Source organism: Chiloscyllium punctatum, chromosome 36 (genome assembly GCF_047496795.1).
Source record: "Chiloscyllium punctatum isolate Juve2018m chromosome 36, sChiPun1.3, whole genome shotgun sequence".
NCBI lineage: Eukaryota > Metazoa > Chordata > Chondrichthyes > Orectolobiformes > Hemiscylliidae > Chiloscyllium > Chiloscyllium punctatum.
The window spans coordinates 23,590,351-23,617,694 of NC_092774.1; the positions used below are offsets into that span (position 1 = coordinate 23,590,351).

Below are 27,344 nucleotides of genomic sequence, written 5' to 3' on the forward strand. Positions count from 1 at the left end.
TGTCAGTCCTGACTCAACATTCGGGCGCAGACAGAATTCACACTTTTTGTTAGAAAAGCTCTGCATTTGAATGACGTTCTTGAGAAGGTAACAAAAAACAAGTTCTGGGATTAACAAATCAAAGAGCAGAAACCTATTCTAAAGGTGAAAGATTTAATCTAAAATTATTTGATGTGTCACATTTCCATGACGCTAGACTCCTTTGAATATAAATTGTGATCATGATCTCATTCTCCACAACCACCTGATGAAGGAGCAGCGCTCCGAAAGCTAGTGCTTCCAAACAAACCTGTTGGATTATAACTTGGTGTTGTGTGATTTTTGACTTTGTCCATGGGAAACACAAGAGTTGTGGAACTGTTCTTATTTTGTGATCTATTCCACGTGAAATTTCTCCTCTGTGCAGACACGGGTGAACAGTTTGTTTTTGTGCATTGTGTGAGATCAGGCGAGCAGCTTTTAAATCCTTATGTCAAGCAGCAGAAGTAAACTGTTGATCAGCAATTGTTTTCCGAGAGTGGTACTTCCAGCTCTGGGAATCCTGTTGCATCAACAGAGAGAGGTGGAGGATGTCACATCTAAAGAGTAGACAGAAAAGTTATTTCGCTTGTTCAGTCAGTTGAGTTGGTTCTGCACTCAGATGAGACTGGATACTGCTTTTACAGGATCAGAATTAACCTGCTTATTTTCTTAACAATTAAACCATCCCACGGCCATTCCAACCCCCCTTTTTAAAAATGACTGCACTGTTTCCAATACGGTCGTGCTTTCTAAATATTACCACGTATTTTTAATTATGTACAATGTCTCTTTAGATTTCAATGTACCTTTTTAAATATAAAAATGCCCCTTTACATGTAGCTCACCCTTTAAATGTGTTATGTTCCTCTCAGCGCAATCTCACTCCTCGATAATGTATATTTACCCCTTTAGATATCAGTATGTCTCTTAAAGGGGTACTTCTGCTTAAAAATAGGGCAACGTTTCTTCGAAATGTAGATTCATTTAGATATAACTGCATCACTTTACATATTAAGTTATACCTTTGAATGTGCCCATATTCCTTTGAAATATAATCTCGTACATTTACATCTCTTTATTTGCAGAAATACCGTTAAAATGTCCACGTCACTTTAAAATACAGGTTGCCCCCTTTAGATATGACGCCGTTCCGTTATATGTCGGGATATCTGTTTAAATTGATCCGTGAGCTTTCCCAATGTAGACAGGGCTCCTCGAAATGTGGCAGTGTCCCCCCTGCAGCTGCAGAGCGAGACAGGAGAGTTTGTTTTTGTGAATGAGCAGTTGTAGCGCGAGGTGGCTGTTACTTGGTGACGGTGAGGCTCCCCCGGCCCCGCCCATCCCCCTGAGCTGACGTCACGCGGGGGTGAAGGCGGTTGGGAGGAGAAGTCGCTCGAGCGGGGAAGGGGCGGCCGTTAGGAAAATGGCGCCGTGCGGCCCCGGGGCAGACACCCGTCACTGGGCACCGCCGCCTTCCTGGTACAGCTGCTGTGTCACGGCCACACCGCCCGGCTGTACAGCAGGCAGGAGCCGGTGACCATTCTGGAGGCGGATGGGGTTAAGGGCCTGTTTGGGAACCCGTCGGCCGCCTGGGTGGTGGAGTTCTACTGGTCGTGGGGCGGCCCCTGTGTCAACTCTGGGGCCACCTGGAAGGTACTGGGCCCGGGAGGTGAAAGGTGAGGCAGGTTGGGGGGGGGACGGAGGGGAAGGAATGTGGGGCCTGTCCTGTCATAGTCACATTTTACACTCACTTTACATCTGATTTTACTGGGGCTTGTGCTGTTTACCCCCTCACTGTTTGTTTAATCCTTGTGCTGTTTACCCCTCACTGTTTGTTTAATCCTTGTGCTGTTTACCCCTCACTGTTTGTTTAATCCTTGTGCTGTTTCCCCCTCACTGTTTGTTTAATCCTTGTGCTGTTTCCCCCTCACTGTTTGTTTAATCCTTGTGCTGTTTACCCTCACTGTTTGTTTAATCCTTGTGCTGTTTCCCCCTCACTGTTTGTTTAATCCTTGTGCTGTTTACCCTCACTGTTTGTTTAATCCTTGTGCTGTTTCCCCCTCACTGTTTGTTTAATCCTTGTGCTGTTTACCCTCACTGTTTGTTTAATCCTTGTGCTGTTTACCCCCCTCACTGTTTGTTTAATTCTTGTGTGTTTACTCTTTGCTGTTACTTGTGCAATTGCTGAGGGTAGTGTGTAAATACTAGTGAAGGAGATTATGCACCAGCATGTCTATGTTCCTCAGTGATTGAAGGGGCAGGACCTGTTGAGAATGGTTGGTCAAGTATGTGGTGTACTAAACCTTGTTAATATGGATATAGTTATGATTTGGAGATGCCAGTGTTGGACTGGGGTGTACAAAGTTAAAAATCACACAACACCAGGTTATAGTCCAACAGGTTTAATCACCTGATGGAGTGTCACTCTGAAAGCTAGTGTGCTTCCAATTAAGCCTGTTGGACTATAACCTGGTGTTGTGTGATTTTTAACTGGGTTTCGTTTGTTATTTGGTAAAATATACTTTTTATTATTTAGAGTCATAGACATGTACAGCACGGAAACAGGCCCATTCAGTCCAACCTGTCCATGCCAACCAGATATCCTAAATTAATCTAGTCGCATTTGTCAGTACTTGGTTCATATCCCTCTAAACCTTTCCTATTCATATACCCGTCCAGATGCCTTTTAAATGCTGTAATTAACCGGCTTCCACTACTTCCTCTGGCAGCTCATTCCATACATGCACCACCCTCTGCATGGAAATGTTGCCCCTTAGGTACCTTTTATATCTTTCTGCTCTTACCCTAAACCTATGCCCTCTAGTTGTGAATCTCACCCCAACACTGCGGAAAAGACATAAAAACATTGAGCAGCCACACAAATGCAAAAGCAATAAAATATCAAGCCACATGAGGAAAATAATTATGGCTCTACCCTTTTTGTTCTCCGATAGACATTTAGACATTTAAGATCTGTCAATCACACCAGGATCGCCACAGAGCATATTGTGTAAACTCCTCAATGTCAACAAGCAGGGCACCAGTGTCACCAAAACATTGGGCATGTTCCTCATTGTCGGCAGAAAAGGGACAAAACCTACTTTTGATGGACAAATAAGGAGCACTGGAGGACCAGAAGGAGACTTATCCTCCTGCCATTCAGAGCTCCCCTATTGGTGAATGCGGACGTTGGGCCATGAGGTTCTGAAGCTCCTGCTCCTCCTCTCTCTCAACGAAGATTGAGCTTCACCTCAGACTGCAACTTCCTTCCTTTGTCCAACATCTGTGAGTACGGCACTCTTTTCTCACCCCCTTTTCCATTTACGTTTCATTCTAGGGAACAATTGTTGACTTGGAGCAACTGAAAGGAATAGGAATGAATCCAGCGATGGGACAGACTTGGAAAAGTTAGTCTAGGCCTTTGTCTCAATTGGCAAAATAGATAGGCAGGAGATTGGAAGAACGCAGCAAGCCAGGCAGTATCAGGAGGTGGAGAAGTCGAGGTATCTGGTGCACCCCTTGTTCAGGACCGGGGGTGGGTATAGGGAGAGCTGTGGAACAAGGGTGTACTGGGAGCAGGGTGATGAAGTGGGGATAGGTGGAGACAGGTAGAGGGTACGACCTGGTTGGTGAATGGGAGGAAGGAATCTAGTTGGTGTCAGGGAGGAGTTAGAAAGGAGGGGGAGGGCCTGGGAAGGGAGTTTGTGATGGAAAGGGGGGTTATTTGAAACTGAACAACTCAGTGTTGAGTTCTCCGGGCTGTGGGCTGCTCGGACGGAAGATGAGGTTTTGTTTCTCCAATTTGTGGTTTGGTTTGTTGTGGTAATGGAGGAAGCCAAAGATGGTTATGTCAGAAAGGGAGTGGGAAAGGGCTTTAAAATGGGTTGAGACTGGGAAGTCCACTTGGCCTTTTATGGATGTTTACGAGGAAGGCAAGAAAATGGTTATAAGACTCGTATAGGACCGAGTTACAGAGCCATACGGCACAGAAACAGACCCTTCAGTCCAACTAGTCCATACTGACTGTGTTCTCAAACTAAACCAGTCCCACCTGTCAGTGTCTGGCCCATATCCCTCCAAACCTTTCCTATTCATGAACTTATCCAAATGTCTTTTAAACGTTGTTACTGTACCTGCATCCACCACTTCCTCTAGACATTCAGTCCACACGTGAACCACTCTGTCTAAAAAAATTGTGCCCATCGACCTTTTTTTGAAAATCTCTTTCTCCTCTCTCACCATCAAAAATTTGCTCCCTAATCTTGAAACCCCCAACCTCGTGGAAGGACACCCACTGTTCTCCTCATCTCTCCCCTTGTGATTTTATAAACCTCGATAAGGTCACCTCTCCACTTCCTATGGTCCAGTGAAAAAGTCCCAGCATATCTGCCCAGATGAAGGTAGATCCATATCCAGTCATGATCTGTTCAATGCTAGTCCCAATTCTCAGTGTCCAGGACAGCAACAGACCACACAAGACGTAGGAGCAGAAATTAGGCCATTCAGCCCATCAGGTTTGCTCATTCCATTCAATCGTGGCTGATCAGTTTCTCAATCCCGTTCTTCCGCTTTCAGTAAAGTGAAAACAGAGGGAGAGAGTGTGGGATGGAGGTTTTCAGCTTCCAGGGAATAAGAGAGGAAATAGTTCACTATAAATTAGAATTTATGGGATCGACTGATGAGCCAAAGAGAGTCAATTGGAGTTTAATTTAGAGAAATCAGAGGTTTACATTTTGGTCAAGCAATTCATGCAGGACTGACACAGTTAAGGGAAGTGTTGCAGAATAGAGAGACCTTAGTGTGCAGGTTCATAGTTCCTTGAAAGTGGAGTCTCAGGTGGACACAATAGTGAAGAAGGCGTTTAGTTTGCTTTCCTTGATTGCTCAGAGCATTGAGTTCAGGAGTTGGGAGGTCATGTTATAGTGTGTTACCTAACTGCTTCATTGTTTTTAGTGAATATAGCCCACACCTCCCGCTGCTGCCATAACGTGGTTTGTTTGGAAGCACTAGCTTTCAGAGTGATTAGATTTATTTTAGATTTTATTACTTAGTGTGGAACAGGACCTTCAGCCCAACAAGTCCACACCGACCCTCCCAGCAATCCACCCAGACCCATTCCCCTACATTTACCCTTGCACCTAACACTACGGGCAATTTAGCATGGTCAGTTCACCTAACCTGCACATCTTTGGACAGTGGGAGGAAACCGGAGCACTCGGAGGAAACCCACACAGACACGGGGAGAATGTGCAAAACACACATTGACAGTTGCCCGAGGCGGGAATTGAATCTGGGTCTCTTCACTGTGAGACAGCAGTGCTGCCGAGTGCTACTCCTTAATCAGGTGGTTGTGGAGAATAAGATCATGATTAGACTAAAGGAGTCCAGTGTTATGGAGATGTGATACATTAAACAATTTAAATTAAATCTTCCAACTTTTAGAATTGGGTTCTGTTCTTTGGTATGTTAATCCCAGAACCTGTTTCAAGTAACTTTCTCAAGAACGTAATTTAAATGCAGAGCTTTTCTATCAAAAATGTCAGGCTGACTTGACATTGGGACCCAGACAGAATTCACACCTATTGAAGGGTAGGCTGGGACTTTTTTCACTGGAGCACAGGAGGTTGAAAGGTGAAGGTGTCGGGTGCCTCATTAACAAGTTTGCAGATGACACTCAGATTGATGGACGATCAGATAGTGAAGGGGACTGTCAGACGATACAGCAGAATATAGATTGGAGAGTTGGGAAGAGGAGAAGGTTTGGGGGGGAGGGGGTACTTGATTGAGGCCTATAAAACCATGAGGGTTGTAAATAGGGGTGGATAGGAAGAATTTTTTTCCCCCAGAGGGGAAGACTTAATTACTAGGGGTCACGAGTTCAAAGTAAGAGGGGAAAGGTTTGAGGGAGATATACGTGGAAAATTCTTCACACAGAGGGTGGTGGGCGCCTCGAATGCATCGCCAGCGGAGGCAGTAGGGGTGGGATCGATAGCGCATTTAAGATGTATCTAGACAGATACATGAATGGGCAGGGAGCAGAGGGATACAGATCCTTAGAAAATAGGCAGCAGGTTTACTTAGAGTATCTCGATCAGCATAGCCTTGGAGGGCTGAAGGGCCTGTTCCTGTGCTGTAAGGTGAGAGGAGAAAGATTTAAAAACACATGAGGAACACCTTTTTTTTGAGTGGTTTGTGTGTGGAATGAATGTCCAGAGGAAATGGTGGATGCAGGTTGAGTAACAACGTTTAAAAGACATTTGGATAAGTACATGAATAGGAAAGGTTCAGAGGAATATGGGCCAAACACAGGCAGGTGGGACTAGTTTAGTTTGTGAATATAGTCAGCATGGGCTAGTTGGGTTGAAGGGTCTGTTTCTGTGCTGTATGACTCAATAACTGTTCTGTACTGGTCTTAAAATCATTTTACTTGCCTTCCCCCAGAAACATCCACTTCTTTGTTGTTCTAAAATCAGATGAACTCAGCCTTGAATATATTCAATGATCCCCTAACTGCAGGGTGACTTCTGAACTCAATTCCTCTCACTAATACACCTCTTGCCTTGCTGATTACTTGCTGTATCTGTCTGACAACTGGCGGTGACTGGTGTGGAAGGATGCTGAGGCCACTTTTTACATCCACACATCATTCCTGATACAGGGCTCATGCCTGAAACGTCGATTCTCCTGCTCCTTGGATGCTATCTGACCTCCTGTGTTTTTCCAGTGCCACACTTTTCAACTCTGATCTCCAGGATCTGCAGTCCTCACTTTCTCCACATCCCAATATATCACCATTTAAACAACACACCTCCTTTCGGCAGTTACTTTTTCATAACCGAGACTATAACTTCACACTGTGGGACTGCGTTTGCCAATTGAGACACAGACCTGGACCAACGTTTCCCGACTCTGTCCCCTCCCTGGATTCACTTGCTTTCTTTTCATTTGCTGCAAGTCAACAATTTAACCCTAGAATGAAAAAAATGAAACGGAAAAGAGGGTGAGAAAAGAGAGTGCTGTACTCTCAGATGGTGGATAGAGGAAGGAAGTTGCAGTCTGAGGTCAAGCTTGATCTTCATTCGGAGAGGAGGAGGAGGAGGAGGAGGAGCAGCAGCAGCTTCAGAAGCTCATGGTCCACCTTCTGCATTCAGAAAATAGTGAGGGCTCTGATTGGCAGGAGGAGCAGGCTCCTTGTCTGACTTCTTATTGGTCCATTTGAAGAAGGGTTCACGCTGTTTCTGCAGACAGCGAAGAGCATGTTCGGCTTTTGCTGAACCAGCATAGAGTAATAGAGATGTATGGCATGGAAACCGACCCTTCGGTCCAACTTATCCATGCTGACCAGATATCCCAACCCAATCTAGTCCCACCCCTCAACACCCGGCCATATCCCTCCAAACCTTTCCTATTCATATACCCATCCAAATGCCTCTTAAATGTTGCAATTGTACCAGCCTTCACCACTTCATCTGGCAGCTCGTTCCATACACGTACCACCTCTGTGTGAAAACCTTGCCCCATAGGTCTATTTTATGTCTTTCCCCTCTCATCCTATATCTATGCCCTCTAGTTCTGGACTCCCAACCCAAGGGAAAAGACTTTGTCTATTTATCTTATCCATGCCCCTCATAATTTTGTAAACCTCTATAATGTCACCCCTCAGCCTCTGACACTCCAGGGAAAACAGCCCAGCCTGTTCAGCCTCTCCCTCTACTGCAAATCCTCTAACCCTGGCAACATCCTTGTAAATTTTTCTGAATGCTTTCAAGTTTCACAACAGGTTTCCAATAGAAAGGAGACCAGAATTGCACGCAATATTCCAACAGTGGCCTAACCAATGACCTGTACAGCTGCCACATGACCTCCCAACTCCTGTACTCAATACTCTGACCAATAAAAGAAAGCATACCAAATGCCGCCTTCACTATCTTATCTACCTGTGACTCCACTTCCAAGGAGCTATGAACCTGCACTCCAAGGTGTCTTTGTTCAGCAACACTCCCTAGGACCTTATCATTATGTGTATAAGATCCTGCTAAGATTTGCTTTCCCAAAACACAGCACCTCATATTTTTTTTAATTAAACTGCATTTGCCACTTCTCTGCTCATTGGCCCATCTGGTCAAGATCCTGTTGTAATCTGAGGTAACCCCCTTCGCTGTCCACTACACCTCCAATTTTGGTGTCATTTGCAAACCTACTAACTGTACCTCTTATACTCGCATCCAAATCATTTATGTAAATGACAAAAAGTAGAGGACCCAGCACCGATCCTTCTGGCACTCCACTGGTCACAGTGGAGATCCTCCAGTCTGAAAAACAAACCTCCACCACCACCCTCTGTCTTCTACCTTTTCAGCCAGTTCTGTATCCAAATGGCTAGTTCTCCCTGTATTCCGTGAGATCTAACCTTGCTAATTAGTCTCCCATGTGGAACCTTGTTGAACGCCTTACTGAAGTCCGTATAGATCACATCTACTGCTCTGCCTTCCTCAAAAAACTCAATCAAGTTTGTGAGACATGATTTCCCACGCACAAAGCCACATTAACTATCCCTAATCAGTCCTTACCGTTTCAAATACATGTACATCCTGTCCCTCAGGATTCGCTCCAACAACGTGCCCACCATCGACATCAGGCTCACTGGTCTATAGTTCCCTGGCTTGTCCTTACCACCCTTCTTAAACAGTGGCACTACGTTAGCCAACCTCCAGTCTTCTGGCACCTCACCTGACATGCGCACTATGCTGTATGGAGATGCTGTTCCTGACGGATTTAAAGTGTCCAATTGCCACGATTTCTCCCTTCGTCACTTGGCATAACCGCGCACGCTCCTCGTTATTTTTGATGTTCATCTTCCCTATAACCCTCATTTTATAAATCTCAAATGAGGTCACCCCTCAACCTCCTGTGCTCCAGTGAAAAGAGTCTCAGCCTCTCCTTATAACTCAAACCCTCCAGTCTTGGTAATATCCTGGTAAATCTTTACTGAACCCTCTGTAATAGTATTCTTCCTATTACAGGGCCACCAGAAGCGTTCTCAATACTCTACAAGTGGCCTCACCAACATCCTGTACAACTTCAACGTGATGTCCTAGCTCCTTTATTCAATGGGGTGTGAACAAATGGTAAGTGTGCTGAATGCCTTCTGAAGCACCCTTCCAACCAGTGCTGCAACTTTCAATGAAGTATGTACCTGAACCCCACCCCATATCCCTCTGTACAAGCCCTACCCTTCCTTATTTTAGGAAAATGCAACCCCTCACTTTTATCTATACCCCTTTCATACACACGCCCCCCCCACCCCCACCAACACACTTACCCTCTCTCAGGCTTCTCCTCCATCACACATGCACTCTCTCTCATACACACATACATATAACGATGGGGTGAATTTGAATTTGCAGATATATTCAATTTTGCAGAAGAAGCGCACAACATGCAGGTAGTCAATCCATGTAATATTTTATAAATTCCTAGTTTGGAAAAAGAACCAGTCTGATTTAAGATTGTGATACTGACACACCTTTCATGCATTGTCTGGGCTGAGATGTCACCAGTTTAAAAAAAAAACCTTAAATGATCTCTAGAATATGACTTAATAGTAGCTCTGGGATGTACGCATTAATGAACTAAAACCTGCAACCCATTCTAAAAGATGAAAGACTTAACAGCAATGTACATTTGATAAATATATCAAATCAGTTGCATGACACTGTGACCTTTTAGTGTAAACTGTGTCTTCTGATCCTGCACCACATCTACCCGATGAAGTAGTGATTCCAAATTAACCTGTTGAATTATAACCCAGTGTTGTGATTTTTAAACTTTGTCCAACTTAGTCCAACACCAGCACCTCCACCACCTCGTTTCTAGTGAACACATCCCACACCTCGCCGTCCTCCAATAATCTGCCGATAAAACGATGCAGTGCCTGCACTCCTGAAAAATTTACAATTTCTAACAATATTAGCTAGTAATTCACTGCTTCATCTGATACACGACATTGGAAACTCAATGCAGGAGGCTGCAAGAAATGAGCAGCTTTAAAACAAAAACCGCTTGGAGCGCAAAGCTTTCGATGAGAGCCTGAGCCTGGCAGTATGTTCAAGTAACCTTTATTGTGACCCAAGTTTGTTACAGCTTCAGATCCCCACCAGCAAAAAGGCAGAGAAAGAGTAGTTGATTTTGTTTTTAAACAGCTCAAGATCAAAGCGCATACACTCCTGCCCCATCCCACCTGCCATCTCACTTCCTTAACTATTGGTCAGTACAGAGTTGTCCCTTTGTAATTGGAGGAGAAAGTGAGGACTGCAGATGCTGGAGATCAGAGCTGAAAATGTGTTGCTGGAAAAGCGCAGCAGGAATCCTTTGGAATTGGATCCTTGGTACAACCATAACCCATAGGAAATACTGCCTCACTCAGCAATTTGAACCCATATCATGTCTCCAAGTAAGCTTCTCTCCGTGCATTTGCCTGTTCTGGGGCAGTGTAGAGTCAACCACACTGCTGCGTGTCTGGAGTCACACGTAGGCCAGACTGGGTAAAGGATGCAGTTGGGATGACTGAGTGATTCTTTTTCCCCCAATGGCAGTTTCCTTCACTAAAAAGGATGTTAGTGAATCGGATAGAGGTTTTCTCCCACCACCACACCTCCCTCCATCCCCTGAAAATGGTTTCAACGATAGATTCCGAACTCCAGATTTCTGACCATATTCCAATTCCGCCATCTGCCACAGTGGGATTCAAACCCGGGAGTCCCCTAAACTGGGTTGACAGTCCAGTTGATTATGGCACTGAGCCGTCGCTCCTTCAATCCCCCTGCAGTGGCAAGTGAACTCGCTGGTGCTTCCGCAGGTGGGAGGACTGGGTAAAGCCCTTCCCGCACTCTGGGCAGCTGAAGGGCCTCTTCCCCCGTGTGGACCTGCTGGTGGGGCCAGCAGAGGGGATGAAGTGCTGAAGGTCTTCCTGCACCTGAGGTAGGAGAATGGCCTCTCCCTGGTGTGACTGCGCCAATGAGTCTCCAGGGCAGATGGGACACGGAAGCCTTTCCCATAAGACCATAAGACATAGGAGGAAGTAAGGCCATTCGGCCCATCAAGTCCACTCCGCCATTCAATCATGGCTGATGCGCATTTCAGCTCCACTTGCCAGCGTTCTCCCCGTAGCCCTTAATTCCTCTAGACAACAAGAACCTATCAATCTCGGCCTTGAAGACATTTAGCGTCCTGGCTTCCACTGCACTCCGTGGCAATGAATTCCACAGGCCCACCACTCTCTGGCTGAAGAAATGTCTCCGCATTTCCGTTCTGAAATGACCCCCTCTAATTCTAAGGCTGTGTCCACGGGCCCTAGTCTCCTCGCCTAACAGAAACAATTTTCTAGCATCCACCTTTTCAAAGCCGTGTATTATTTTGTACGTCTCTATTAGATCTCCCCTTAATCTTCTAAACTCCAACGAATACAATCCCAGTATCCTCAGCCGTTCCTCATATGCTAGACCTGTCATTCCAGGGATCATCCGTGTGAATCTCCGCTGGACACGTTCCAGTGCCAGAATGTCCTTCCTGAGGTGTGGGGACCAAAACTGGACACAGTACTCCAAATGGGGCCTAACCAGAGCTTTATAAAGTCTTAGTAGTACATCTCTGCTTTTATATTCCAACCCTCTTGAGATAAGAGACAGCATTGCATTCGCTTTCTTAATCACAGACTCAACCTGCATGTTTACCTTTCGAGAATCCTCGACTAGCACTCCCAGATCCCTTTGTGCTTTGGCTTTATTAAGTTTCTCACCATTTCCCGCAGTCGACATACTTCCATCTTTTCTCCACGGGGTGGGATTCCTCTGGTTTTTCCATGGCTGAAGCTTCTGCTGCACACGAACACGTATAGAGCCCCTCCACGCCGTGAATTCCTCTGTCCAGGCCGTATAACTGTTTCAGGCTCCACACACAGTGCACTGCAACAGTAGGGTCTTCATTTAGTCCCACTGATGCTGAAAACAGTCAGACTGGAACCAAAAAGCTTTGCTACTTTTCACAGAATCATAGCCCAAAATCCTTGCTGTCCCAATGGATTGAGTGACAGTCAGACGTCAAAGTGAGGACTGCAGACATTGGAGAGTCAGTGTTGAAATGTGCAACGCTGAAAAAACACAGCAGGTCAGGCAGCATCCGAGGAGCAGGAGAGTCGACATTTCAGTCCTCAGCCCTTCATCTGTTAATCTTGAAACTTCTGTCTTCAGATCTTCAAATACTCTGTAAAAAGAGATTACAAAAGTCAACACTTTCAGACCAGGGTAGAAAAGAAAAGACAAAGTAAGAACAGAAAAGAGATCTACTCCACCTCCTTTATCCTTCCATCCCTCCTCAGCCGAGTAATTAAGACACATATCTGAGTTTTCAGAGTCTGCTCCCTCCCTGAATTCACTCCAGTTGCATCAAGTGAACAGACATCGCCCCACCCTTCCCCCTCTCTCTCCCTCCCAGGATGAAGAGTTGCCCAGAGGGAGCAACCTTCACTCCGAAATTCACAGGGCCATTGTGACGCCAACAAGGGGTGGGCAAGAGGGGGAAGGAGCAAGAGGCGGGGCAAGGCCAGCAGCAAGCCCTCGCAACATGCCTGCTTTGCCTTGCACAGTTTGCAAAAGTCCGTTCCTCTTCAGAGAATCCCCACAGTATGGAAGCAGGCCACTCGGCCCAAAAACTCCACACCGACCGAACCAATGTCCAGTAAACCGCAACCTGACCTCCTAACTCCTGTACTCAATACTCTGACCAATAAAGGAAAGCTTTTCCAAATGCTTCCTATTGACCTGTGACTGCATTTTCAAGGAGCTATGAACCTGCACTCCAAGACCTCTTTGTTCAGCAACACTCCCTGCGACCTTACCATTAAGTGTACAAGTCCTGCTAAGATTTGCTTTCCCAAAATGCAGCACCTCACATTTATCTAAATTAAACTCCATTTGCCGCTTCTCAGCCCATTGGCCTATCTGATCAAGATCCCATTGTAATCTGAGGTAACCTCCTTCGCTGTCCACTACATCTCCAATTTTGGTGTCATCAGCAAACTTACTAACTATACCACTTATGCTCACATCCAAATCATTTATATAAATGACAAAAAGTAGTGGGCCCATTATCTATTGTAAAAGTGGAATTTTCAAAATATTACATGTATTGACTGCCTGCAGATTGTGCAGTCTTTGAGCAAAGTAGAATGTATTTGCAAACGTCATGCTGCAAATACAAACTCACCCCCGTGGATGATCTATCTCATGTGTGCATGAGATGGAGAAAAAGTCTATTTCTGTGCTCTATGCCTATTTGATAACAGATGCTTTATTTCTGTTGGTGTAAATGTTATTGTAAATCATAGCTGGGTACTAATAGATGTAAGGGTGACAGAATTCCTCAAGTAGGGCACTGTAAGATTCCTGGGAGACCCCTGTTTCTGGTTTACTTCTTTAAGAGCTGAGAACAGATCAACATCTTAGTCTGTGGGAACAGGGCGATCAACAGAGGACAGAGAAATCAGGGCCTGAAACCCAAGCTGACACTCGACCACCCTGTGATCAGTGCTTTGATTAGCAGTGCCAACCCTCTACCTTTAACTTTACCTTGCTTCCCATTTAACTAATGTCTCTATGTTCAGGATCTAATCCTTGTCATTCTGAAGCCATGCCACTGTAAGGAGTCTCGGATCATAATCTCTTCAATGTGTGCAGTCAATTTTGTTACAATGCAGCACACATTCAGACACACAATTTTTAGTTTTAATTTTTGTGATCTTTAGAATCTAGTTTTGATTGCTGGTATATTTACTCTCCTTGTCCCTTTCTATTGTTCTCTGATGTTCATTTTCCACATCATTACATTACTCACCGGCCTTGATTTGGATTGGCCATGCTAAATTGCCCACAGTGTCCAGGGATGTGTGGGTTAGGTGGGTAAAATTCCGTAGATTGACTACTCTCTGGGAAAAGCAGTTCTTCCTCATCACTGTCCTAAACCTACTCCCCCTCACCTTGAGGCCTTGTCTCATTCACTAGCAGAAATGATTGGATAGGGTATGGCTTCATCCCCACAGTGCAATGAATTCAGGCATGAGCCCTTCTTCATGAATGATGTGTGGATGTAAAAAGGGGCCTCAGGTCCTTCTACACCAGTCACTGCCAGTTATCAGACAGGTGCAGCAAGCAATCAGCAAGGCAAGTGATATATTAGAAGTGGGGATGTCCTCCTGCAGTTAGGGGGTCATTGAATATATGCAAGGCTGAGTCCATCTGATTTTTGAACATCAAAGTGTAGATTTTTATGTTGTGTACATGAGGTGGCTTTGTTTGAGTGGTTTGTGTGTTGGATGCAAGTATAGTAACAACGTTTAAAGTGGAAGGCAAGAAAATGATTTTCAGACCACAACAGACCAGTTATAGTCAGACAGCACAGAAACTGACCCTTCAGTCGAAGTATTCCGTGCTATGTTCTCAACCTAAACTAGTGCCACTTGCTGGTGTTTGCCCCATATCCCTCCGCACCTTCCCTATTCATGTACTTATCTTTTAAAGGTTGCATCTATACGTGTATCGACGACTTCCTCTGGACATTCATTCCATACATGAACCACTTTCTGTTTATGAAAACCTTTTCCTGATTCTGTCTACTCCGTGGATTAATTTCCTTTTCCGTTCGGTTGCTGCAAGTCAAAAATTGAAGCCCAGCATGAAAAAAAATGAAAAAGGAGTTGATAAAGAGAGTGGCGTACCGACGGAGTAAGGAGGTTGCAGCCTGGAGCAAACTCGATCTTCATCCAGGGAGAGCAGCAGCAGCTTCCGAAGCTAGTGTTCCAACTTCTGCATTCAGACAACAGGAAGGCTCTGATTGGCAGGAGGACAGTCCGCTTCTGGTCCTCCAGGGCTTCTGAGTGGCCCACCAAAAGGAAGTCGTGAAGCGTGTGTTGCGTGCAGCGAGGAGCATGCGCATTATGCTCTCTGGCGATGCTCATGTCACTGATGGTATTTGGACATTTTAGAATTTAAGTAAAAAAGGGCAGATTCACCATTTTCCCCCCTGTGATATTTACCTTTCCTGCACCACCCATGATTTTATAAATCGAAATAAAGTAACCTGTCAACCTGTACAACCACAACATGATGTCCCAACTCCTACACTGAACGGTGCGAACAATGAAGGCAAGTGTGCTGAATGTCACTTTCACCACCCTGTCTCCCAATTATGCAACTTTCAAAGAACTATGTACCCGGTTTGGCGTTGCCGGTGTTGGACTGGGGTGTGCAAAGTTAAAATTCACACAACACCAGGTGATACTCCAACAGGCTCAGTTGCAAGCATTAGCTTTCGGAGTGCTGCTCCTTCATCAGGTGGTTCTATCTGATGATCCTGTTCCACAAACATCCCAAGCAGCGCTCCGACTGCTCGTGCTTCCAAATAAACCAGTTGGACTATAACCTGGTGTTGTGTGATTTTTAACTTTATCTACCCCAGTCCAACACCGGCAGCTCCACATCGTTTCCAGTGGACACAGCCCACACCTCCCAGTGCTGCCCGGAAACTGTATAATGACAATGGGATGATGCAGTACCTGCACTCCTGAAACATTTACAATATCTAACAATACTGGCTACTCAGTGACTGCTGGAACCAATACACAACATTGGAAACATCGTCTAGGAAGCTGTCAGAAATGAGCACAGCAGGTCAGGCAGCATCCAAGGACCTGGAAAATCAACCTTGCCCGAAATGTCAATTTTCCTGCTCCTCGGACGCTGCCTGACCTGCTGTGCTTTACCAGCACCACTCCCATCTTGATTCTGATCTCCAGCATCAGCAGTTCTCACTTTGACTTGTAAGAAATGAACAGTTTTAAAACAAAAACCTGTTGCAGTTCAAAGCTCTCAATGAGAGTCTGAGCTCGGTGTGAAGTTCAGGTAATCTTTATTATGACCCAACTTTGTTACAGCTTCAGAATCTCCCAGCAGAAAGGCATAGAAAAAGTAACATTTTTTAAAAACAGCTCAAGGTCAAAGTGCACACATCCCCTGCAACTCCTCACTTTCTTCATTATTGGTCACCACCAAGTTGTCCCTTTGTAATTGTTTCCTTGGTACAGCCTTAAGCCGGGGGATGTATTGCCTCACTCAGCAATTTCAACCCGTATCCTGTATCCAAGTTCGTTGGATGGGCAGTGTAGAGTCAACCACACTGCTGTGGGTCTGGAGTCACGTGTAGGCCAGATCGGGTGAAGGATGCAGCTGGGACGACTGAGTGAATCTTCTCCCACGATGACAGTTTCCTTCCCTAAAAAAAGAACGGAGTGAATCAGATGGAAGTTTTCTTCCACCCCCATCCCACCAAAAATAGTTTCATTGTTAGATTCTGAACTCCAGATTTATGACCAAATTCTGATTGCACCATCTGTCATGGTGGGAATCGAACCCAGGATCCCCGGAAATGGGTTGTTAGTCCAGTTGATAATGGCACTCGGCTGTCATTCCTTCAATCCCCCTGCGAAGACACGTGAACCTGCTGGTGGCTCCGCAGGTGGGAGGAGCGGGTGAAGGCCTTCCCGCAATCGGTGCAGCTGAAGGGCCTCTCCCCTGTGTGGATCCGCCGGTGCCTCAGCAGGTCAGAGGAATTGCTGAAGGCCTTCCCGCACTCGTGGCATGGGAATGGCCTCTCCCCCGTGTGGAGCTGCCGGTGCCTCAGCAGGCTAGTGTAATTCCTGAAGGCCTTCCCGCACTCGGTGCAGCTGAAGGGCCTCTCCCCGGTGTGGACACGCTGGTGGCTCCGCAGGTGGGAGGAGCAAGTGAAGCCCTTCCCGCACTGAGAGCAGGTGAACGGCCTCTCTCCCGTGTGGACCCGCTGGTGCCTCAGCATGTGGTAGGAGCAGATGAAGCCCTTCCCACACTGAGAGCAGGTGAACGGCCTCTCCCCCGTGTGGACTCGCTGGTGCCTCACCAAGTGGGAGGAATTGCTGAAGGCCTTCCCGCACTCAGGGCAGCTGAAGGGCCTCTCCCCCGTGTGGACACGCTGGTGGATCTGGAGGTTAGTGGAATCGCTGAAGCCCTTCCCGCAGACAGGGCAGGGGAACGGCCACTCCCCAGTGTGGCTGAGCCGATGAATCTCCAGGGCAGATGGGAAACGGAAGCCTTTTCCGCAGTCGCCACATTTCCATGGTTTCTCCTCGGGGCGGGATTCCTCGGGTTTCTCCATGGCCGAAGCTTCAGCTGCACACTAACATGTGTGGAGGCTCTCCCCACCGTGAATTCCTCTTCCCAGACCGTATAACTGCTTCAGGCTACACACTCAGTGCACTGCAATGGTAGGGTCTCTCATCCAGTCCCACTGATGCTGAAAACGTACTGAGACAGGAACCAAAAAACTTTGCTCCTTCTCATAGAATCATACTTGAAAATTGTTGTGGTCCCGATGGACTGAGTGACTGTCAGACATTGACGTCAAAGTGAGGACTGCAGACGCTGGTGAGTGAGATTCAAAAAGTGTGGCGCTGGAAAAGTACAGCAGGTCAAGCAGCATCTGAGGAGCAGGAGAGTTTCAGGCATAAGCCCTTCATCTGTTCATTTTGAAACTTCCGTCATCAGATCTTGAAATACTCTGTAAAAAGAGATTACAAAAGCCATCACTGTCAGTGCAGGGTAGAAATTCTGAACGAGGAATTCTACTTTCTGTGGAATATTCTTTTCTTTTGTTATTCCACAAAATTGAAAGCACAATCCCACTCTCTTCCCCCCCCCCACCCCACCTGTTCTCACTCCGCTCTAACTAATTCCCCTGAAGGTGCTGATTCTTACAGGGGCAGAAAAGCAAAAACGTCAAGACTGACATCTCTCTGCATTTTGGATAACTCCACAACACTGGGATACAGTTGACAGTGAGCAGGTCTGATTCTGGGAAGCAAATACAAGTGTGTCAATTCATGGGATAACCTGCAAAGCAGCTATTTGTGGAACAAAATGGTTAAGGTCCCCAGGAAGGTGGGAGCAAATTGAGACATCAAGGCATTAACACCGACACACCTCAGTGAAACTCTTCTGCTCCCAGTCAGAGCAAAACATCTTTGAAAGCTGCTCTGAAAGTCCAGTCTTCACAACCACACTTCTGCTTTCACCGAAGACAATTAGTCATACAGCACAGAAACAGGCCTTTTGGCCCAATTTGTCTGAGCTGACCAGGTATCGTAAATTAATCTAGTCATATTTGCCAAGACTTGGCCCCAATATGGACTGGCACCTGGATTAAATTGGGTTGGCTATCTGTTCGGCAAGAACAAGTTGGACTGAAGGGTCTGTTTCATGCTGTACATCTCTATGACTCCAGTAGCATGTACCGTCACTTGGCCCCGATCCACTGAACCCTTCGTATTCATACGCCTATCCACATGCTTTTTAACTGTTGAAATTGTACTAGACCCCACCACCTCCTCTGGCAGCTCATTCCATAGCTGCGCCACCCTCTCCATAAAAAGAAATTTGCCCCTGAAATCTCTTTTACATCCCCCCCATACCTCCCCCCACTCCACCGCCCTCACCCGAAACCTATTACCCTCTCATTCTGGACTTCCCCCATCCAAAGGAAAAGACCTTGAGTATTGACCCTATCCATACCCCTCAGGATTCTATAAAAAGTCTGTAATGTCACCCTTCAGACTCTGGGGAAAACAGCCCCACCCCATCCTTCCGTCCCTCCTGGCCCAAGTAATTAAGAGTTTGCAGAGTCTGCTCCCTCACTGGATTCACTCCAGCTGCTACAAGTGAACAGATTCCCCCCCATCCTCTCCTTCCCAGGATGAACAGTTGTCCAGAGGGAGGGAGTTTCACTCTGAAACTGACAGGGCCACTTCCGCATTGTGATGCCCTGCAGTTTGCAGGAATTCCATCCCTTCAGAGAATCCCAAGTGTGGAAGCAGGCCACTCGGCCCAATGAGTCCACACCCACCCTCCAAAGGGTAACTCACCCTCAACCATTGCTCAATATTAATTCTCCTGACTAATACACCTAACCTGCACATCCCTGGGCACTATGGGTAATTTAGAACTGCCAATCCACCCTAACCTGCACATCCCTACACACTATAGATAATTTAGTATAGGAAATCACCCCCTAAAATGGATAAAGTTAAAAATCACACAACACCAGTTTGTAGACCAACAGGTTTGTTTGGAAGCACTAGCATTTGGAGCGCTGCTCCTTCATTAGGTGGTTGTGGAGAATAAGGTCATAAGACATAGAATTTATGGAAAAACACAACAGTGTCCTGCCACTGAAATGACCTGTTAAACAAACCTGGATTGTGAAGTCTTTCATCTTTTCGAATGGGTTGCAGGTATCATTAACATGCAAATCCCAGAACCACCTGGAAGGCACCTTCTCAAGAGAACTTAAAGTTTTATAACAAAAAGTGACACTTTAGCCCAGCTCTGCAAATATAATTCTGCAAACATACACAAACAAGTCCACGGGAGTGAATGTGTGTGTGTGCACGCACATGAGAGAGAGAAAATGTCTATTTCCATCCTGTATGTCTCTGTCTATTTGAGACTATATGCCTTCTGTTGGGGTAAGCATTGTTGTAAATCATAGCTGGGTACTAATAGTTAGATATAAGGGGAAAGAGAATTCCTCAAGTAGGGCAGTATAAGAATCCTGGGTGATCCCCATTTCTGGTTTACTTCCTAATGAACAAACATTAAACACAAGCACCTATTTATTTCAAATTTGGTTTCATTTTTCTTGTTTGATTCCCTGCTGTGACTACACTGTGCCTGGATGGTTGACAGGCTGGGAGATTGTGGGTTGGGGCTTGATTGACTGAATGTTTTATTGTTCCGGAAGGTGTAGAAGAGAACAGAGGACAGAGAAATCAGGACCTGAAATCTGAGCTGACACCAGACTACCCTGTGATCAGTGCTTTGATTAGCAGTGCCAACCCTCCACCTTTACCTAGCTTCCCATTTGAGGACACCCTCAATATTCAGGATCCAATCATTGTCATCCTGAAGCCATGTCTCTGTAGGGAGTGTCAGATCGCAATTATTCTCTTCAATGTGTGTAGTCAATTCATTCACTTTTGTCACAATGCAGCACACATTCAGACACACCATTTTTAGGATCATTTTTTGTGATCTTTAGAATCCAGTTTTGATTGCTGGTATATTTACTCTCCTTGTCCCTTTCAATTGTTCTCTGATGTTCATTTTCCACATCACTACATTACTCACCAGTCTTGATTTGGATTGGCCATAATGTCCAGGGACGTGCACGTTAGGTGGGTTAGCCATGGGAAATGCAGGGTCACAGTTTCAGAGTAATAGAAGCAGGAGTAGGCCATTTGGCCCGCCCAGCCGCTCCGCCATTAATTAAGATCACAGCTGATCTATCCATTGTCTCTGGTCCTCCCCTCCCTTCATTGTCCCAACTAGCCTTAATTCCTTGGGACAGAGAATTCCAAAGATTCACTACTCTCCAGGAAAAGCAGTTCCTCCTCCTCTCTGTCTTAAATTTACTCCTCCTAATCTTGAGCCTGGTTTCAGTTGCCAGCAGAAATGACTAGATAGGGTAAAGTTGCAATGATATTCCACTTTCCACCAAAACCTCAGATGTACCCACTCACTCGGTTGCTGTCTCACAAATGCAAAATTTCATTGTAACGTCTTCTGCTCCCATTAAGGGCAAAAAATCTTTGAAAGCTGTTCTGAAACTCTAGCCTTCACAATCACACTTCTGCTTTCACCAAAGAAGATTAGAGTCATGCAGCATGGAAACAGACCCTTTGGTCCAAGTTGTCCAGCCAAACAAATATCCTAAATCAACCTAATCCAATTTGCCTGCATGTGGCTCATACCCCTCAAAACCCTTCCTTTTCATGTACCCATCCAAATGCCTTTTAAAATTCCCCCTCACCTCAAACATATACTTTCTAGTCTTTGATTTTTCTACTTTGGCGAAAGTAACTTGGGTATTCACCCTATCCATTCCCCTTACGAAAGTCTATAAGGTCACCCCTCAGCCTCCAATGCTCTAGGGAAAATATCCCCAGCCATTTCAGCTTCTCCCTGTTACTCGAACCCTCCAACTCTGACAGAAGCCTTTTAAATCTTTTCCAACCCCTTTCAAAGTTTCACAACATCTTTCCTATAACAGGGAGACCAGCAATGAATGTAGTCTTCCAAACGTGGACTAACCAATGTCCTACACAGCTCCAACATGACCTCCAAATTCCTGTACTCTCTGCTCTGACCAATAAAGGAAAGCCTACCAAATGCCTCCTTCACTATCCTGTCTACCAGTGATTCAAGGAACTATGAACCTGCACTCCAAGGTCTCTTTGTTCTGCAACATCCTCCTTAACTGTGTCAGTCCTGCCTGGATTGCTTGACCAAAATGCAAACCACACATTTCTCTAAACTAAACTGCCACACCTTGGCCCATCAGCCCACCTGATCAATTCTCATTCATAGTGAACTCTCTTTCCTCTCTTATTCCCTTGAAGTTGAAAATCTCCACCCCAGACATTCTCAGTTTGCTCAACGTAATCCCTGCTGTACCTCATCCTAAAGGGTCTGGGCCATGCTGATTAACAGGCCCACACTCGGGGGCATTCTGATTGAAACAAAGAATACTGAACAGCCTGGACAGAGTGGAAGTTGGGAAGGTGTTTCCATTGGTTGGAGAGACTAGAATCAGTGGGCACAGCCTTAGAGTAAAGGAAAGACCTTTCAGAATGGAGGTAAGGAGAAACGTCTTCAGCCAGAGAGTGGTGAATCTATGGAATTCACTGCCACAGAAGGCTGTGGAGGCCAGGTCACTGAGGATATTTAAGACTGAGATAGAGACGTTCTTGAGTATCAAGACAATGGAGGGTTACAGAGGCAAAGTGGGCAAATGTAGCTGAGGAACCTATCAGCAATGATTGAACGGCAGAGCAGACCTTGAATGGTCCAATTTCTGCTCCGATGTCTTATGTTCTCTTGCTGTCCTGGACACAGTGTGAGAGAATTGGAAGCAGGAATAGGCCATTTGGTCTTTCAAGCCAGCACCAACATTCAACAGATTATCAGCAGATTCACAACCATCGAGATGAATAGGTTGGGACTTGTTCACTGGATCACAGGAGGTTTGGAGGTGACCTGACAGGTTTATAAAATCACAAGGGACAGAGATGAGGTGACCGCTGGGTATCCTTTCCCTAAGGTGGGGGTATGAAGATTAGGCAGCAAATTTGAAGGTGAGAGGAGAAAGACTTTAAAAAGGCAGGAGGGGCACCTTTTTGTTTTAAACACTGTGAGTGGTTTGTGTGTGGAATGAATGTCCAGACACGGTGGTGGATGCAGGTACAGTAACAACGTTTAAAAGGCATTTGGATAAGTACATGAATAGGAAAGGTTCAGAGGGATATGGGCCAAACACAGGCAGGTGGGACTAGTTTAGTTTGTGAATATATTCAGCATGGATTAGTTGGACTGAAGGGTCTGTTTCTATGCTGTATAACTTTACAACAGTTCTGTATTGGTCTTAAAACCATTTTCTTGCCTTCCCCCAGAAACATCCACTTCTTTGTTGTTCAAAATTCACATGAACTCAGCCTTGAATATTTTCAATGACCCCCTAACTGCAGGAAGATATCCCCACTTCTGAACTCAACTGGCAGTGAATGGTGTAGAAGGATGCTGAGGCCCCTTTGCACATCCACACATCATTCCTGATGAAGTGCTCGGAACCAAAATGTCGAGTCTCCTGGTCCTTTTTCCAGCCCCAAACTTTGACTCTAATCTCCAGCATCTGTAGTTCTGACTTTCTCCACATCCCAATATATCACCATTTAAACAATACATCTCCTTTCTGCTTTTTGTTTCACAGCAATGGCTATAACTTCACATTGAGATACTGCATTTGCCACGTGTTTGTAAATTGTGGTCTTCTCTACATCGGGGAGACCGAGCGTAAACTGTGGAAACAGTTCACCGAGCGTCACAGCCAGGTCTGCAGAGGTTGTCCGGACCTCCCGTTTTAATTCCCCTTCCCAGTCCCTTCCTAACAAGAACATCTTAGGCTTCCTCTATTACCACAACGAACCAAACTGCAAATTGGGGGAACAACATCCCATCACCCCCCCCCCCCCCCCCCCCGGGCAGCCTACAGCCTGCAGGACTCAACATTGAGTTCTCCAATTTCAAATAACCTGCCTTTACACCCCCGACTCCCTTCTCAGATCCATGCCCCTCATTTCCACTCCTTCCTGCCACCAACCTGATTTGTTCCCCCATTTGACTAACCAGGCCATACCCTCTCCCTCTCTTCACCTATCCCCACTTTAGCCCCAGCCCCTGCCCCTGCCCCAGCACCCACCCCCAGTCCTGAAGAAGGCTTGCACCCGAAACATCGACTTTTCCACTTCCTGATGCTGCCTTGTTTGCTGTGCCCTTCCAGCCTCCTGTCTGTCTATTTTGCCAATTGAGACACAGACCTGGAACACGTTTCCATAGTCCGTCCCCTCCCTGGGATCACTCCCTTTCCTTTCAGTTGATGCAAGTCAACAATTGAACTCCGGAAAGAAATAGAAATGGCAAAGGGGGCGAGAAAAGAGAGTGCCGTACTCACAGATCTTACACAAAGGAAGGAATTTGCAGTCTGGGTGAAGTTCAATGTTGATTCAGAAAGAGATGTGCAGGAGTAGCAGCTTCAGAAACTCATGGTCTAACTTCAGCATTCAGACAATGCAGTGGCTCTGATTGGCAGGAGGACCAATTTCGTTCTAGTCCTCCAGGGTTCCCTATTGGACCATCAAAGGAAGGTCGCGCGCCATTTTTTGCAGAAAGCGATGAGCATGCCCTGAATTTTGCTGACAATGGTGGGCATGCGCACTGTGGTGCTGACACTGGAAAACATGCGTACTATGTTCACTGGGGATGCTGGTGTTCCTGTCAGATTTTAAGAGTCCAAATGCCAATAGGAAAAAAGGGGTATAGGCACAATTTGTTTTTCACTGTGATTCGACATTGTATTGCTTTTGCATTCTGTCTGGCTGCTCAACTTTTGTATGTCTTTTCCCCAGGTTGGGGGGCGAGACCAGAACTGGATTACATGGGTTTCGGGTGAGAGGGAAAAGATTTCTGAGGTTTGCACAGAGGGTGGTGCGTGTATGGAATGAGCTGCCAGAGGAAGTGGTGGAGGCTAGTATAATGATAATATTTAAAATGCATCTGGATGGAGCTATGAATAGGACAGATTCAGAGGGATAAGGGGCGAAATACTGGAAAATTGGTCATTAGATTAATTTAGGATATCTGGTTGGTATAGACCGAAGGGTATGTTTCTGTGCTCTGTGACGCTATTTCTAGATAGTTGGAACCAACTTCACAAGACTAGGACTAGGCCATCCACCCCTTCCAGCCTGTCCTGAGCTGTAGCCTGACTGTGCTTATTTCAGTGAAAGTTTCAGAAAGATTTCAGCAGCTCTTTTAAAAACTTGAACATGCTTTCTGACTTTAACAATGTTTCTGAATATATCATTTTAGGTATTCTCAATTTTGAAGATCAGCCATTTCTCACCCCTCCCGACTCCCAAGCAGAGTCATCACCATCTATTTTTTCTCTCTCTGTCCTTTGAAGGGCTTGATACAGCGGTCAAAGCTGGTTCGAGGCTCAAGAAAGGACGGGTGTGGTGGGGGCTGGGGAGAAAAGAGACCGAGTGGATGGGGGACAGAGAGAGAGAAAATGGACGGGGGCAGAGGGTGGGGGTAGAGAGACTAGGGGGTACAGAGAGAGAGAATAAGTGGGGTTGATAGACTGGGCGGGGGAAAGAAAGTGGGCGTGGTGAAGAAGTGGGAGATGGCACAGGGCAGGGTGACACTATGCACACGGATACACAAGATGGCCACTGAGCCATCAGTTGACCAACTTGACACACGAGATGGCCGCTGGATCACAATACGGAGAGAAACCGCAGAGCTGATACAGACACTGCCTGGGGCAACCAGAATACCAGCACAATGGACTCACAACCCAGTTGATTAGTTTAAGGCGGGTGGGGGAGACAATACACATGAGTAATGAACACTGCCCGCCGAAGTGTCTGGGTCCAGCCAACACCTCTTATAGAAGTGCTAACAGCTTGATACAGACTCAATACCAAATGCTAATAGCCAGGGCTGCAGGAATCCCCCTTCTCAGGAAGAGCAATTAGCGCCCATTACTACAACAATGGATTTCCATGCAGACATTGAAATGGACAATGTCTGCACTGAAACTGACAACGACTGTGCGGAAATTAACAAAGGCTGTGCTGGAACTGACAAAGACTGTATCGAAACTATCAACAATTCTACAATGATTACCATAAACAAATCATATTACAAAGACAATAATCTCATTCCTGACCGATTGTATCACAAGATGTATAAAAGTTTCTTGACGTGTGCTCCGGGTCGAGAGAAGACTCGCAGCTGACACTGTGCTGTTGGGGTCTTTCTCTCCCCGGAGCCCCGGTATTTCCTTGTGCAATAAACTCTGTCATTGAACCTCAATTCTGACTCCGAGCCTGGTGTTTTTCCCCACAACAGGGGAGAGAGAATGATACGGGGAGTGGCAGATGGTTGAGGGAGGGAGAGAGAGAGAATGGATAGAGAGGAGGTGGTGGAGGCCTGGAAGAATAGAAATGGGACAGAGGGTGTGGGAAGAGAATAGATGGGGGCAGACGGACAGGACAGCAACAGGGTGAGGAATGAAATGACAGTGGTGCAGAGGGTTGCATGAGAGAGAATGGACAGGTTGTTTGAAGTATAGAGGGAGAATGGACAAGAAGCTGGGGATGGAGAGAGAATGGTCAAGGGGTGCTGTTGTTGGCGGGGGGAATGGACAGTGGGAGCTGTGGGTGGTGGGGAGAATGGATGGGGGCACTGCGTGTGGCCAAGATCAACAAGGTTAATGAAAGTCAACACTTATCAAATTGTTTCTGGAACAGAAAAACTTGCACTGGAGACTCCCAGAAGAGAGGTGTCTCATATGTATTCCTTCAATTAGTTTTGAAATATTGTTGTGTATCTGAATTGTTCAGGGATACCTGGCACATAGAGAGATGGCTGTGGTTGTTGGAGGTCAGTCATCACAGTTCCAGAACGTCTCTTCAGGAATTCATAGGGTAGTGTCTTAGGCTCAACCATCTTCATCAATGACCATCCTCCATCATAAGGTCAGAGGTGGAAATATTTGCCAATAATTGCACAATGTTCAGCACGATTCACAACTCCTCATAAACTGAAGCAGTTCAGTTTGAAATGCAACAAGATCTTAACAATATCCAATGGGCTGATGAGTGACAAGTAACATGTATGCCATGCCAATGCCAAACAATGACTCATCCCCAAAAGAGATCATCTGCCACTGCCCCATGATATTCAACAGTGTTACTGTCACTAAATACCCCACTGTCCATTGACCACAAACTCACTGAGGACGAACGATCAGTCCTCAGCAAAGGACTCACCTTCATCCCCCTCCGTCCACACATCAATGAATTTAATACATGCTGTGATGTCGAATACTTCTTCCGCCGCCTCTGCCTCCGAGCTTATTTTCACAATCAGGACTCCCTTCCACCTTCTGAGGACCCCTTCGCCCACCTCGAACACACATGCATCTACCTGGACACCTCGCAAACGCCTATTACCCGCTTTCGACCTCTTCATTTCCAACTGCCGCCGGGACATTAACCGCCTTAACCTGTCTACCCCCCTCCCCTCCTCCAACCTCTCACCCTCACAACACGCAGCCCTCCAATCCCTCTGCTCCAATCCTGACCTCACCATCAAGCCAGCAGATAAAGGGGGCGCAGTGGTATTGTGGCGCACTGACCTCTACACCGCTGAAGCCAAACGCCAACTCGAGGACACCTCTTCCTACCACCCCCTCGACCATGACCCCACCCCCATCACCAAACCATCATCTCCCAGACGACACAGAACCTCATCACCTCAGGAAATCTCCCACCCACAGCTTCCAACCTTATAGTCTGGCAACCCTGCACTGCCTGGTTCTACCTCCTTCCCAAGATCCACAAGCCTGACCACCCTGGCCGACCCATCGTCTCAGCATGCTCCTGCCCCACTGAACTCATTTCTACCTACCTCAACACTGTCCTATCCCCCATTCCAGGAATTCCCCACATATGTTTGAGACACCACCCACACCCTCCACCTCCTCCAAGACTTCTGTTTCACCAGCCCCCAATGCCTCATCTTCACCATGGGTATCCAATCCCTCTACACCTTCATCCGCTATGA

At 46.3% G+C, this 27,344-nt stretch overlaps 1 protein-coding gene and 1 long non-coding RNA gene across 2 annotated transcripts; one reads left to right on the forward strand and one right to left on the reverse strand.

Annotated features, from left to right (window-relative positions):
- Positions 1–1,321: 1,321 nt before the first annotated feature.
- LOC140460262 (uncharacterized) lies at positions 1,322–15,169 on the forward strand. Its single transcript, XR_011953934.1, has 3 exons — positions 1,322–1,697; positions 9,045–9,149; positions 14,595–15,169. It is a non-coding gene; the product is annotated as an uncharacterized lncRNA (long non-coding RNA).
- Positions 15,170–16,026: 857 nt separating this feature from the next.
- Positions 16,027–23,804, reverse strand: LOC140460253 (uncharacterized). The gene is made up of 2 exons (XM_072554696.1): positions 23,665–23,804; positions 16,027–17,661 (listed from the first exon to the last, which is right to left on the reverse strand). The coding sequence occupies exon 2, from the start codon at positions 17,257–17,259 to the stop codon at positions 16,543–16,545; it is 717 nt and encodes a 238-aa protein (XP_072410797.1). The 5' UTR covers positions 17,260–17,661; positions 23,665–23,804; the 3' UTR covers positions 16,027–16,542.
- Positions 23,805–27,344: the final 3,540 nt, after the last annotated feature.

Coding starts and splice junctions, on each gene's coding strand:
- LOC140460253 (XM_072554696.1), bottom strand. CDS start 17,259: ATGGAGAAACCCGAGGAATCCCGCCCCGAGGAGAAACCATGGAAATGT.